At 47.1% G+C, this 14693-nt stretch overlaps 1 protein-coding gene across 1 annotated transcript in view; it reads right to left on the reverse strand.

The window, feature by feature from the left end:
* Positions 1-14693, reverse strand: part of SMC1B (structural maintenance of chromosomes 1B) — a 941781-nt gene that overhangs the window by 70819 nt on the left and 856269 nt on the right. The window contains 1 exon segment of the mRNA XM_029600056.1: positions 13859-13928. Coding sequence (XP_029455916.1) covers positions 13859-13928 — 70 coding nt within the window.

Below are 14693 nucleotides of genomic sequence, written 5' to 3' on the forward strand. Positions count from 1 at the left end.
AACGAACCAACCGCACATTGAAGACCTTCCTGCGAGCCTTCGTAAACGAGCGACAGGTCAACTGGGTGGACCTCCTTCCATAGGCAGAATTCTCGCACCCTAATGCCACCACTGGGTCTTCATCCTTCCTCGTGGTGTATGGGAAACAACCGCTTCCTCTGCTTCCAGTGCCTCTGTCCGTCCCGTCTCCAGCTGCCCAGTTGATTGCACAAGAGCTTCAGACACTGTTGTCCCAAACAGACGTTGATTCACAAAGCCGCCCAGAGAAGAAAGATTACTACAGACAGACACCGATGTCCCGCTCCACTGTTCAAACCAGGGGACAAGGTATGGCTGAGCACTCGCAACATATGACTCCGGGTGCCTTCCATGAGGCTGGTACCCTGCAATATTGGCCCTTTCTCCATTCTGCGACAGATTACTCTGGTCAAGTATCAGCTCCGCCTCCCGAAATAATTGCAAATCCACAATATCTTCCATGTCTCCCTACTTAAGCCACTGGTCCTGTCTTGGCCAGCCCGGGATTGCAGGAGCCTGAGAGGATCTCCTCTGAAGGAAACGAGACTTACGAAGTGAAGGAGGTATTGGATGTCCGCCACCGCAACAAGAAGTGGGAGTACCTGATAGCCTGGGAGGGGTACGGCCCGGAAGAGAACTCTTGGGAACCCAGATCCAACATCTTGGATAAAGGACTCCTCAAGAGGTTCCACATTGCACACCCAAGGAAGCCCAAGCCCTGAGGAGGGGGATACTGTTGTGGTAGCAGGCTGCGGGACGCTGCGACTGGCCACACTTACCTCCCGGGCAGGTCCGGGCCCCCACCGCCGCTCCCACTCGGCAGGGCCTCCTGCTTCCTTGGCGTGGTGGGGAGCCGTCCCCGCCGTCCCTGCACTGCCAGCTGTGGCCGCCTCTAGGTGCGTGCGCACAGCACTTCCCCCTTCTTAAAGGGGCCGCAACGGGAAACACCTCCCGCGGGACCCGGATGTGCAACCTGCCTCGGGATCTATTTAAGGCAGCTCCTACTGCCTTACCTTCGTCTCAGCAACAGGTCTCGCTCTGCTTAGAGCTGCGTGTTGCTCCTTGTGTTCCAGCCTCTGTGTGTTCCTGCTCCTTGTGCTCCTGTTCCTGCTCCGACTTCTCGTCCTCCTGGTTTGCTCTTCCGGTTCCTGACTCATTTCGCCCCTGGATTTCACCTTCGTCTGCTGCCTGCTCACCGTTTCTTCTACCAGCCGTCTGCCTCGACCTCTGGCCCATCTTCAGATTCTCCTACTCGCCACCTCCCTGACCATCAGACCGCCTGACCTGCCAGTGCCTCACGTGCTCAAGACCAGCCTCCAGGGAGACCCGCTCCTAAGTCCTGCCGGCCCCGGCACTCAAGGGCTCAACCTGCGGGGAACGTGGGCTGGTACAGGTGAAGTTCCGGTTGGGTCTCCGCTGCCTACATCCGCCTCCTGACGACAAGGGCCTATAGGTAGCCCCTATAGGTAGCACCAACCTCGCCTCTGCCAAGGGTCCACCTTTAGACGCAACACCACCTTATAGGAAAATTGGTCTTACCTGCTAATTTTCGTTCCTGGAATACCTCAGATCAGTCCAGACAAGTGGGTTTTGCATCCCTACCATCAGATGGAGTCAGAGAAGAAAAACTTTTCTGAAACTGCTACAGAAGCTAGTGCCACCTGCAGACACTCAGTATTGTCCTGTACCCAAGCCAAGATGTAGACATATTCAAAAACGAACCTAAATCCCTCCTCTACGAGAGCAGGGGAATAAAGGTAGAGCCCTTCAACAAGAGCTCTTATGCCCACAGCAGGCATCGAAACCCCTGAAAGTTAAACTATGACTTTTCAGTCTTCTATATGATAAACACAGCTGAGATATCGGTCTTTCAATAGGGTGAGGCTCTGCACTGATCTGTGGTATTCCAGGAACAAAAATTAGCAGGTAAGAACCAATTTTCCTCTCCTGTTCATACCCTAGATCAGTCCAGACCAGTGGGATGTACCCAATCTCCCCTAAACTGGGCGGGAACCTGAAAGCCCAATTCGCAACACACGCTTCCCAAACAGCACCTCATCGGGCAGCTGTTCGGTAATGTCTAGTGAAAGTGTGAAGCGATGGCCAAGTCACCGCATGGCAGATCTCCTGCAGAGAAATAACTGACATTCCACTGAGAAAGCTGCCTATGCTCTGGCCCCTTTAGGAAGGGACTTTCCCTTTCAAATATAATCCAAAATTAGGGCCACTTTCAGCCACCGCGCAATCGTAACTTTCAAAGCCTTGCATCACTTCTTTGCTCCACTCAATAGCAAAAAAAGGTGATCAGACTTTCAAAATCCATTGGTAACCTTCAGACACTGAAATAAACACCAATGGACATCCAACAAATGTAACTCTCTGGGTCCGCCGCATCCAAATGCCGAAATGCATTAAGTTCAACCAGCTGACACAGCTAGAATGACAAAAAACGACCTGCGGCAAAAATGATGGAACCATCTGCCACGAAATTCCATTCACTGAAATTTGAAGAAAGGAGTCCCTACAAAACAAGGCCTTAAGTTCTGAAATTCGCCTGACTGAACAGAAGCACCAGAGAAAGATCCTTCAGGAACATACCCCTTAATGGCTCAAAAGGTGAAATGGCTTAAAAGATGAATTACAAAGAACAGTAAACAACAGATAGAGGGTTCAAGAGGGGTACACCCAAGTAAAAGGAGGTCGTAAAAGCTTAGTGCCTATCAGAAAACCACACCCGGATGGACCGCCAAAGAAAATCCATCCACCTTACCTTGACAAAAACAGCCTAAGACTGCATCTGTATACGAAGAGAGTTATATGCTATCCCCTTCACAAGCCCTTTCTGCAGAAAGGCACAATTTCAAGGACAGACAACTGCGTCAGGTCAAGCCCCTCTTCAACATATCAGACCTCAAACACCTTCCACACCCTGTAAAAAGTCATCTGCTCTGAAGTAAGGTAGTGGTAACTGCTTCTGAGTTCTGCTTCAATCGCAACCATCTCCTATCAAAACTCAGTCCACAAGACAAAAAGCAATCCGTCCGATCTGAAAAGATTGGACCCTGCAGGATCATCCCTTGAAGATGATCTAACTTGAGAGGACCGCCAACTGCGAGATTTACCAATTCTGCAACTCAGTGTATATGTGGCCCCTCTGGTGCCACTAGTATATAACACAACTCTCACCGGCCACAGAAGAACCAACACTTTGATGCCTTCAGAGCTGCACGTTCGACTGCTCGCCATGGCATTCTTCTTTGTCATCATGAGATCCCATTGAGGAACTCCCCACCTGGCCTGAATTAGCTCCATTGCTTTTGGCAATAATTCCCATTTTCCCAGGTCCAACTGCTGACAGCTGAGATAGTCCACTTGCACATTATCCACCCTGGCTACATGAGACGCTGCCAGTACCACAAAGTACGTTTCTGCTGAAGCAAACAGCCGCTGAGCCCACTGTTGCTGCATTGTCTGACAAAACCTGAATCACACAAATGATAGACCATAATGCTTATATGGATGACCACCGACCCTGAGCAGTCTATCCTTGTCAGGCTTGCTTTGGTGGTCACCACTCCCCTATCCAGGATCCCCCAATTCCACTCCTCACTCTAAATTCCTCTAATTCCATTCCTCACTCTAAAGAAAGCCAGCATGAAGGACTGGACCTGGCTATTCCTTGAAGTGGTGTCAGAAGCTGAAATTCCTCAGACGGCAAATTCAGGAGAGACTTTATATGGGCGAATGCCCAAGGAACTAAATCCAGTGCAGAAGCCATAGTGCCCAGGACTTGCAAATAACCCCACAATTTGGGTATCAAAGCTGCAACAGATGATGGACCTGAGCCTGCAACTTTGTCACCCTCTCCACCGTGAGGAACACTTTTCCCAACCTGGTATGGAACTTCGTCCCCAGGTACTTGAAGGATTGGAAGGGAATAAGGCTGCTCTATGCTAGGTTCACCACCCAGCCCAGAGACCACAACTTCTGTATCACTTGTAGCACAGAATGTCTTCTGACTTTGCTTCGAGGAGCTGTACCAAGAAGCCTTTTCTTCGCAGGACTGTGGCTACCACCATCATCACACTGGTGAAGGTCCAAGGAGCAGTCGCTAATCGTAACTGTAGAGCTCCTGGAACTAAAAATGTTTGCTTAGGGCCAACCACATAAGCTTCTGATGTCCTGAGAAGCTTCTGTCAGTCCGATGCCAGAAACTCCCCTTTGGAAACCGCCGTTCTTACTGATTTCAATGTTTCCATGCAACAACGAGGTACCCAGAATGCCACACTGATATTCTTCAGATCCAGAATGGGCTGTCAAGTGCCTTCTTTCTTTGACACTCTGAAATTGATTGACTATCTGCCTTTCCCCCATTCCTCCGGAGGAACAGTCACAATCGTCTCTAGATGCTGTAAATGCTTCTAGCATGGTGTGCACGGCATCTCTCTTTACTCACGATGTGCAAGGGGAACTCATGAGTCTTCTCGGACCGGACAAGATAAATCTTAGGTAAAGCTGCCTCTTATTATGTCCAGTACCCATTAGTCTAAAAACCTTGGCCCATGCCTCGTAACAAAAGGCCAATCTCCCTCTGACCGCCCGTTTTTGTTTTTTTTTTGAGAAGAGTGGACCAGCCTCCCTTCATTGTGTGGCTGTGCTGCCTCTGGTGCTTTGACCGGAGTTATCTCGGGTGGAATTACGCAGACCCTGAAAGGACTGCTTCTGCCATAATCTTTGTGAAACTCACCTCCCAAGGGAGACAGGGATTAAAGAGCATGCTACCATTTAAGTGAACGGCAGAGAAAAAAAAATTTATTTATTTATTTATTTTTAGATTTTTATATACCGGTGTTCCTATATGAAATAAAGATCACATCGGTTTACATTGAAACAGAACATGAAAATTGCCAAAAGGCATTACATAGAACAAGGTTATGAAACTTGGAACAGTGTACATAAGTTCAAAATTTAACAATAACGTTGTAACATTGTAAAAAAGAGGACAATGCAGCTATGTAACATGAGCTGCCAGCCCAGGAAACCCAGAATGAGATTGAAAAAGTTGCCAGACCCTTTACAGTGAAGGTGCTTAAATGACCATTGAATAGATGAGTCAGAGGCTCAGATAGGAGATTTGCATGTCACAGCCCCCTGGGCTACTGTTGATAACTTGCAGTGAAATATCACTTTAAATCAAAGGATAGCAAAATCTAAATTACAGACTATGACTAGAAAAGATCTACATTGGAGAATTCTGAATGAGAGAGGAATTTTGAGAAAAATATACTGAAAAACAATCCTAGGAAGCAACCAGATTCTCACCCTGAATAAAAAGGGGAGTCCGACCCTTGGGTACCCAGTTGTCAGATAAAAGAGGGAAAAGGCCAGGCAGGATGGAAGGTTGTTTACACATTCTCTTTCCATGGTCCTGCCTGGGTCTTGACCTTTTGGCTGAGAGAAGGTGACCCATCCAGGCTGGGTAACAATGAATGAGTAACCATGAGCATAGCATAGCATAGCTAAAATCACTGAAAGCTGAGACTGCAGAAGGCCTTAATCACTGAACACTAAACAAGTCATGAGCCTTGTGGAGCTGTAAACCCAAGCCAGGGAAAATCATCCTATCAAAAGAAAAGAACTGAAGGACTGCGGCAGATCCAGAGGTGAAGTGCTCCCTCAGAAGGAAGGGGACCCTAGCAGCAAATCCAGCAGTCCTCCAGGAGGAATGGGTCCCCAGCTGCAGATCTAGAGGTGACCCTGTTTCCCCCATGAGCAAGGGGACCCCACCGGCAGGTCCAGAGGCACAGTTGGATTCCCCAGGAGAGCATGGACCCCAGCAGCATTCCAGGAGGCGAAGTCGGGTCCCCCAGTAGGGTTTGGACTCTCGTGACAGATCAGGAGGCGGAATCATGTCCCCAGGAGGGTGTGGACCCCAGCGTTGGCATGGACCTTTCAGTGGAGTGGAAATGGCACAGAGGAGATGACAGCGGTTTAGATACAACAGACTCCCCAGGCCAACCATGCTCACCAGCCCAGTTGCATCTTTTCACATGGGTGAGACTTGGAAATAAAAGGGGGAGGATAATAACAACACTTGATTAAGCAGGAACTTAAGAAGTCCCTTCTATTCTATATGGTGGTATACTATGGGGGCCAACAACCTCAAATTGCCAAATATTAAGTGTTCTTGCTACCTTGTAAAAATGTATATAAATTATATGGCCTGAGACAATTAACCACAAGTAGTTAAGTGTCCTGTTTGACATACTATTAGTGATGTACATAGTCATGTAGAAATGTATATACTTACATAGTCTAATAAACCTGTATATATTTGTGCATACGGCCAGCCTTGTTCACAGTCCCATTTTGTTTTCCTTGGGTGAAGGGAGGGAAATCTCACCCACTAACACCTTCTTCCCTAGGTGGAGGCACCAGGCACCAAGATTGTGAGGACTGATGGAGTCTGCCCTGGGGGAGGGGGGGCTCCCACCAAGTTGGTCCCAGACTCAGGAACTCCCCACAAGGTAAGCGGTCAAGATGGCATTACACTTGCTTCTGAGATGAGAAAGCTCCCCTGTTGGAGTGATACTGATGACTCTTTGGCTTATCTTCAGGCAATTTTAGCCCTTTGAACTCACTCAAAAGGTTTACTAGTTGCTCCAGATCCTAGCCACATACTAATCTCCCCTTAAAGAGGAGATCACTGAACTGGGACTTGGACCAGACCTCCATTGACAAATTGCGTAACCAAAGAAAATGTCTAGCCGATACTGTTACACCATAATCTTGGCTGACCTCTGAAAGAGATCATAGGGTGTATATGCCACATAAGTCATGACTGCCTGCAGACATGCTCTTGCCTAGTGGAAGCTGAGGAAACCAGTCCTTCTGCCTGCAAGCTCTGTACCCACTGCAGCCAGTCCTGCATGCCCAAGGTAAAAAACTTGAACATCCTTTTTAGGTGGATCGACAACCTCCAGTATGGCCAAATGCTCTGCCCAAGTGGTTTTCTTAGTAACCTCACAGACCAAAGTATCAGCCTCTGCTTTCCCCCCATTCAGAACCACTTGTGGAATATCCCACTCCTGGAAAACCAATTTCTGTACTGTTCTATGGCATGGAAAGGCTTTGGGGGCCCCTACAGGCCTTCCCTGACAGAATCCCCCACTTCATGGTTGGACCCCAGCTGAGAATTTTCGACTCCCAACTGTCCCAGTACATGTGGGATCAAAAGCCAAAGCTCGTCTTTCCTGAACCACCTTAACCTTGGCTGCCCCTCAAGGGCTTCCTCCAGCACCATCATCTTGATCCCCGAACCCCTCTGAGGAATCTGCATCATCAGCATTACTGCTGCGATGACTCTGAAGGTCTAGAAGATGGGAAAAAAATCAATCGACTGTCCCCGAGAGTCTTGCCTGCCCACCGTAGTCTATCGCTGGGGCCCTAGTGGAGGAGTACAGTTGCCTGCTGCTCCCCTTTTTGGCTAAACAAGCTTTGTGCCTTAAGAAGACAAAGTCTGAGGAAATTCCTGCCAAACTGCTGGAATCTTCCCTCATGAGCTCCCCATCCTCATTCACCACCTCTCTAGCTCCACAGGGAAATCACCAAGAGACGCACCTGAGCCATCAACTTTTGAATACGAGCTTCTGGCAGAAAAACCTCTCTCTGCATTGTGCCGAATCACACATCCAGATACTCCAACGACTGAGATGGCTGATGACTGCTCTTGGCTAGGTTCATCACCCAACCGAGCTCCTGTGAAAGGTAGATTATCTTGTGAGTCACCAAATGGCTCTCTTCCAGAGACTAGGCCCAAATTAATCAGTCGTCTATATATGGGTGTACTAGGATCCTATTCTCTCTCAATTCTGTCGCCATCACCGTAATCTTGGAAAAAGTTCTGGAAGTGGTGGCTAAACCAAATGGCAGCACGCAAAACTGATAATGGCACCCCAACACGTATAAAACATTGGTGCTCCAATTGGATAGGAATATGGAGGTAAGCCTCGGACAGATCCAAGAAAGTCATAAATTCCCCAGACTGCACGGCCATTTATCACTGAGCACAATGTTTCCATGCAAAAATTAGTCACCTATAAATGATGGTTGATCCCTTTGAGTTCCAAGATGGGATGAAAGAAGCCCTCCTTCCTTGGGCACAATGAAATAAATGGAATATCAACCCATATTTTCTTGAGACGTAGGTACTGGAATCACAGCCCTCAGACGGAGGAGCCTTGACAGTGTACACTCCACCACCTGCTTGCTCTGCAGGGTTTGGCTGAGAAACACTGAGAAATTTCAGTGCATATCCTTCTCATATAGCTTCCAGGACCCACTGATCCGATGTGATCTCGACCCACTTCTGAAAAAAAGAGAGAGAGGCGTCCCCCTATCTCCTGTTCCCAGGGGTGTGTCGGTAAGCCTTCATTGGGAGGGTCGGGAGGTTGCACTACCTGAGCTCCTGTCTCAACTGGGCTGTCTAGGATGAAAGGACTGAGACCTTCCAAAAGGCCGAGTCCTCTGAAAGGTTGTCCCTCTATAGTGTCGAAAATGCTAGGAACGTCTGAGACGACCCCTCATATGAAAGGGGTGTAGCAACTGCTTCTTATCCTCCAGCAACAGAGGAACCGGAGATTCGCTCCACTTACTGGCCATCTTCTCCAACTTGCTCCCAAACAAGAGCAAGCCTTTAAATGGTAAGCCTTGGAGGTCGCATTGGGTGACTAATTTCTCAGCCATAACTGGTGTCTGGCCACTTATACTGAAGCTACTCCTGTGGCTAAGGTGTGGTCCAATTCACAGCCCGCATCTGCTAAGAAGGAGGCGGCGGGTTCCATAACTGCTCTGGAAGTCACGCCAGAGTCATCAATCTCCTGAGAGAGAAGCAAACAAGAGCGAGCTACCAAGGAACAACAGGAAGCTATCTGCAAAGTCATTGCCACTGCTTCAAATGCTTAAGAATGGCCTCAATTCTGTTGCGTTCATGCCTATTCTCGTCCTCGCTCCACCCTCTCTACCTTTGTGGCGACTCCCTTCGGCTCAGAAGGACAGATGCAGCCGCAGCTTCTCCCCGCCTCTTGGTCCTGGTATCCCCGGGCTGGCTTGATGCCACGGATCCGCCATGTTCCTGAGGATGTAAGGGCGCACGCTCTCTCCAGTCTTTGTACCAGCAAGGGAGCGAACCTCGGGGGCGTCCCCCCCCCCGTAGTGACATCATCCGTTTTCAATTTAAAAGTTCTTTGTTTGCTAACCTCAAACGAGTTAGCAAGGAACTCCATTTGGACTTGCTTCGGCAGCCACGCTACTTGCAACAACGATCCGAGTCAGCAAGGGGAAACCTTTCTCCACTGCTCGGCCTTTTCAAACTTACCAGGAGTACCCGCTCCTCGGGGGCTCCGTTCTCTCTATTCTTGTTTTCAGATTGTTGGACAGGATTCGGTACTCGCTCCTGGAGAGACTACGTTCCCGAAGACTCAGAAGATTGTTACTGCCTGGAGGCGATTGCAGATGTGAACACAGTGAGTCCTATTACGGATAGGAACCGGTACTCACTCCACAAGGGCCCTTGTTCCTAATCGCTAGGGCTCCCTTCAGTCTAAGACGTTATCGCAGGTATGGAGATCTTGAGTTACCATTGCAAATTGCAGACAGGAACCGGTACTCGCTCCACGAGGGCCTACGTTCCTAAATCTCTTCTAGCCTCTCTGCTATTCCAGAAACCATCCCATACACAGTTATTGTGAGTTCTATTTCAGACTGCCCATAGGAACCAGTACTCGCCTGTGGCTCCTGTTCCTGAATACTGAAGACTCTCTGTTGCATACAGAAGACACTACAGAGATCTACAATTGTGAGTGCATCATCTACCACAGGTTATGTCCAGCATACCCTGTTTACTCACTACCTATAGTCTCTCCTTACAGCTCAGCAGCTCAGAGATCGTAGTTCCAGTATCAGAGGGACTTCAGCCCTGCTGGGCATATCAACTCACTACTGCCACCTCTGGTGATTCTACTTCCAGTCTAATAAAGAACTATCTGTGTTTGTCTCAATACTCCAGCCTAACCGGTGGCCCTTCTCAAGATCTCCACTTGAGGGCGTTGTCATCTGCCATCGGCCCAGGGATTCACTATTTCTACTAAGTGTTACTTCTTACACTAATAGAGCGGTATTATCATCTGCCACTCTGTGGGAGCCAACCCACATCAAACCATTACTCCTCTCTCTGCGGAAGCTGATCCATATCACGTAGCTATCTCCCGTGGGGATCATACAGGTTGCTGGCTCATCTTTCTACAGGAACAACGCATAACAGTTGCTACTCCTTCTCTCTGGAGGGGCAGAGCACTAACAGATCGCTACTCCTTAGCAAGATCCATAACAGAGTGGTAACTGCGCCCCCTGGCGGGGTGTTCACTAACAGATTGCTAATTCCTCCTTTAACAGAATATCCAGCAGCCAGATTCATAACAGATTGCTTACTCCTCCCCTCTGGAGGAGCAGATCTATAACAGATTGCTACTCCTCCCCTCTGGGGGAGTTGGTCGCTAACAGATTGCTAACTCCTCCCCTCTGGGGGAGTTGGTCGCTAACAAATTCTTCTATCATGCACATGCTTCGAGGCCGCTTCTCCCTCCACAGGGACAGGCGTCCGTTTACAGATGGCACAGACAAGTGCATCCACTTTAGGGAAATGCAGGCGCTCTCTTACCACTGGATCCAGGGGCCATAGGCCTTCCTAGGTCCAACCCCCTTTAAAACTTGCCTCCGGGGCGGCCCATTCGGAATCAATCAATTCTTGAACGGCCTCCATAAGCTTTACGCTAAAAAACCAAAATGGGAATTTTCTTTGGCTAGAACATGGAATCTGCTCCAGGAACTCCCAGTATTTGCAATGTCTGGGTAATCCAGGGCCGGCAATTCTTCTCTATGAAAGAACTGCAACATAGTCTTATACGGCTCTAATCCCAGAGGAATTTCCCCATCCACTAGAAAGTCAGGATCTGCCTCATCAGTGCCCTCCAGATTCCTGTCAGGAACACCTGCAGCTTGAGGAGTACTTCAGTGCTTAAAAGTAGTACCAGAAGAGGGAGAGGCCTCCGCCTGAGGAACTGACCTGACAAGATTGGACAGGGCTGAGGACTGTACCTGAAGAAAGGATTGCAATCCCTGAAAGAATTCTACCTAAGAAAAGGCAGAAGGATCCATGCCAAAACCAGGAGGCACTTGTGTGGTGCCCACTGAGCTGCCATCCCCTGCTGAGGAACCAGTCAAGGGAGTTCCAATATCAGGCGTTTCTCCCGACACATCTTTACCCATAACCTCATTAGGCTGGGAAGAACCAGGCTTAGAAAAGTCAGAGGAAAATGCAGTTGCTTACCTGGAGCAGGTGTTCTAGGACAGCAGGATATTAGTCCTCACATGTGGGTGACATCATCCGATGGAGCTCGGCATGGAAAACTTTTTGCAAAGTTTCTAGAAACTTTGGACAGCAGACTGAGCATGCCCAATCTGCTACTACCCTCGCATCCACACGAGGTCCCCCTTCAGTCTCGGAATATAGCAAAGCAGAGTGAAAAAATAAAATAAACCGAAGGTGAACCCAAAATCGTGGGGAGACGGGCAGGATTCCATAGGATTAATATCCTACTGTCCTAGGAGAACACCTGTTACAGGTAAGCAACTGTGCTTTCTCCTAGGACAAGCAAGATGGTAGTCCTCACATGTGGGTGAGTACAGAGCTCCAGAGTGCCCCATTCAACTGGAGAGACCAACAACGGCTGAGCAAGGTGACAACAGGCACAACACAACTATGGCGCTGTGGGAAAGCAGGGGCAGTATGGCCCCACAAGAAGCACGAGTAGAGAGAGTTGGGTTCAGGTCTGGAACAGGTTGCGCAGGACGAATCCTGACAGCTATCCCTGTCAGGGCAGTAGTGAGCTGCAAACGTGTGGAGGAAAATCCAGGTTGCAGCCCGGCAAATTTCTGCAACAGGGATCATATGCATATGGGCCACCAACATTGCCATGGCCCGCACAGAGTGAGCCTTCACTCTGCTGGCCAGCTAGAGGCCTGCCTGCGTGTAGCAGAAGGCAATGCAATCCGCCAGCCAGTTCGATAGGGTTTCTTTACCCACTGCTGCACCCAGTCGGTTGGGGTCAAATGACATGAAGAAATGGGTGGACTGTCTGTGGTTCGCTGTGCAGTCTAAGTAAAAGGCTAGCGCCCGTTTACAGTCCAGAGTGTGAATGTGGCCTCGGAAAGAAGGTGGGTAAAACGATTGACTGATTGATGTGGAAATCAGTCACCACCTTGGGCAGGAATTTAGGATGTGTACGCAGGACCACACGGTCGTGGAAGAACTTTGTGTATGGTGCACACGTAACCAGGGCCTGAAGCTCACTGACCCTGCGAGTGGAAGTGATCGCCACCAGGAATATGACTTTCCAGGTGAGGAACTTCAGGTCACAGGACTGCAGAGACTCAAAGGGAGGCCGCACTAGTCTTGCCAGGACAACACTGAGGTCCCATGAGGTTGCCGAAGGCTTTCTAACTGTATTTTCTATTGCTTCTCTAATGCTTGAATTCAACTTCCACATAAAATTACACTCATCATGTGCGAGCAACTGCAACTTCAGTAGCTCACTTTCATTCTGCTTCTGCTCAAGAAATCTGCAAAGTGACCACTTGCTCATCTATATACACCTTTTACAAAGAATTGTTTTGAGAACTTTCCTAATAATAGTAATTTTGGCCAAGCAATTTTAAAAAATATATTCAATAAGTGCTTAAACTTTCCCCAAATTCTTTCAACTGGGTTGTAAATCCTCTCGATCCAGCAAATGATAAATAATTGAGTGCAACCCTCAGTTTGGGAATCTCCACAATTAGGACTAAATTTGCATCTGCTTGTCATGGAGAAAGCAAAGTTGCTTACCTGTAATGGGTGTTCTCCATGGGCAGCAGAACCACCATACAATCACACCCTCCTCCCCACAGAGTTGAAGCTTGGCTTGACAAATGACAGAGGAAACTCATCTGGTGGTAGCTGTGCAGGAACACCTATGTATGAACAGAAAGACCTCTAGGTTTCTCTGAACTTTCAGAGAATATGTTCCGTGTCAGCACCAAATGACAACATCTTCTACTTGTGTGACTAATTTGTTCTGCTGTCCACTGTGAACATATGTTATAGGTAAATAACTGCTTTCATTTGCAGACACTATCCTGTGAGAATTACACACAAGATATGGAGTAATTCTCCCACTCAATGTAATATTAAAGTAATTTGGCTTTAAATTTGGACCTCAAGGAGAATATGGAGAAAATCCAAAGGAAAAGAAGAAAAATAATTAAAGATCTAGATTTTATTACCTATGAGGATAGATTGAATGAGTTTAATTTATTAGCAAAGACTAATGAATAATTTAAGTGGTTTCAAATGCATAGACTTACAATGATGAGAGTAATCAATTGTTTTCCCTCTCTATTGAGGATATTCAGAGTTAGCTGGATAACTTTATCCTCTAACAATGATTACCAAAAATGACTATTTATCTGCTCAAAGAGTTGATAGTAACTCATTCAGTTTGTGTACATTTCTAGGAAATTTACACTAATTAGCTTATATCATCTACCATAACAACTTTTGCTAACTTACCTATTATACATAAGCAATACATCAAACTAGTCTATTTCATTAGGATTGCACTGTGCATTATCACGTTGTCTGATCATTTAAAATGTGAAAAATATCAACTATCATTTTGGTCAAATAAAAAGCTTACTTTTCCAATGTTTGTATTATCCAAGGTTGCAAAATAAAAAAGCTTACTTTTCCAATGTTTGTATTATCCAAGGCTGCATCTACTTCATCTAACACGAAGAAAGGAGCAGGACGGAAACTAAAATAAATACAGTTATTAGTGCAACTATTATAATATTCCTAAAGAAAAGGAAAGTAAATTTATATAACTATAGGAGCTACCATGTTTCTAAAACAAAAATTTAAACATAAAGATGCAAATACTTAACCATACAAATATTATTTACAGTACAATACAGAAGCTAAGCAAACAAATATACAGCTCAATTCATCCACATTCACAACTTAGAAAAACTTACAGTTAAAAGTTATTCAGTGATTTTGGTGAGGACATACAAGCTGCAGGAAAACTAAAACTCTTTATGAGTTTATTGACTGACTCCCATTTAGAGTTAGCGCTATGTACTCAAAAATTAAAAAAAACAACTTAAGAACTAGCTTTTCAAGCAGGCATACCCAGAATAGAGTCAGTCTTCCCCCACGCCCCTCCCCCTCTGTATAGTTGCACTTGCCTTTCCAGTCTATTACCTTCCTTTCTCCCTGCATAAGCCTTATACTGTATTATAGTGCATCATGTTTGTACTGTATGGTATCATTCATCCCCTACCCCCCTTTCTCCCCTTACATGCTTTATCTTCTAGTATTTTATTTTGCTGTTACATTCTGTACTTTTCCTCCTCGTATTTACATCAGTTCAGACTGCACTGTACATCCCTTGTACAGCACATTATTTCCTTTGTATATTAAGACACTTTTCATTGCTACTTCAGGTCACAGCGTTCTGCGTACCCTGACTCTCCCTGTTCGCCCCTTCCTTGTTTTTTTTGTAATTTAGATAAATTTC

The sequence above is a fragment of the Rhinatrema bivittatum genome, chromosome 4, assembly GCF_901001135.1.
Source record: "Rhinatrema bivittatum chromosome 4, aRhiBiv1.1, whole genome shotgun sequence".
Classification (NCBI taxonomy): Eukaryota; Metazoa; Chordata; class Amphibia; order Gymnophiona; family Rhinatrematidae; genus Rhinatrema; species Rhinatrema bivittatum.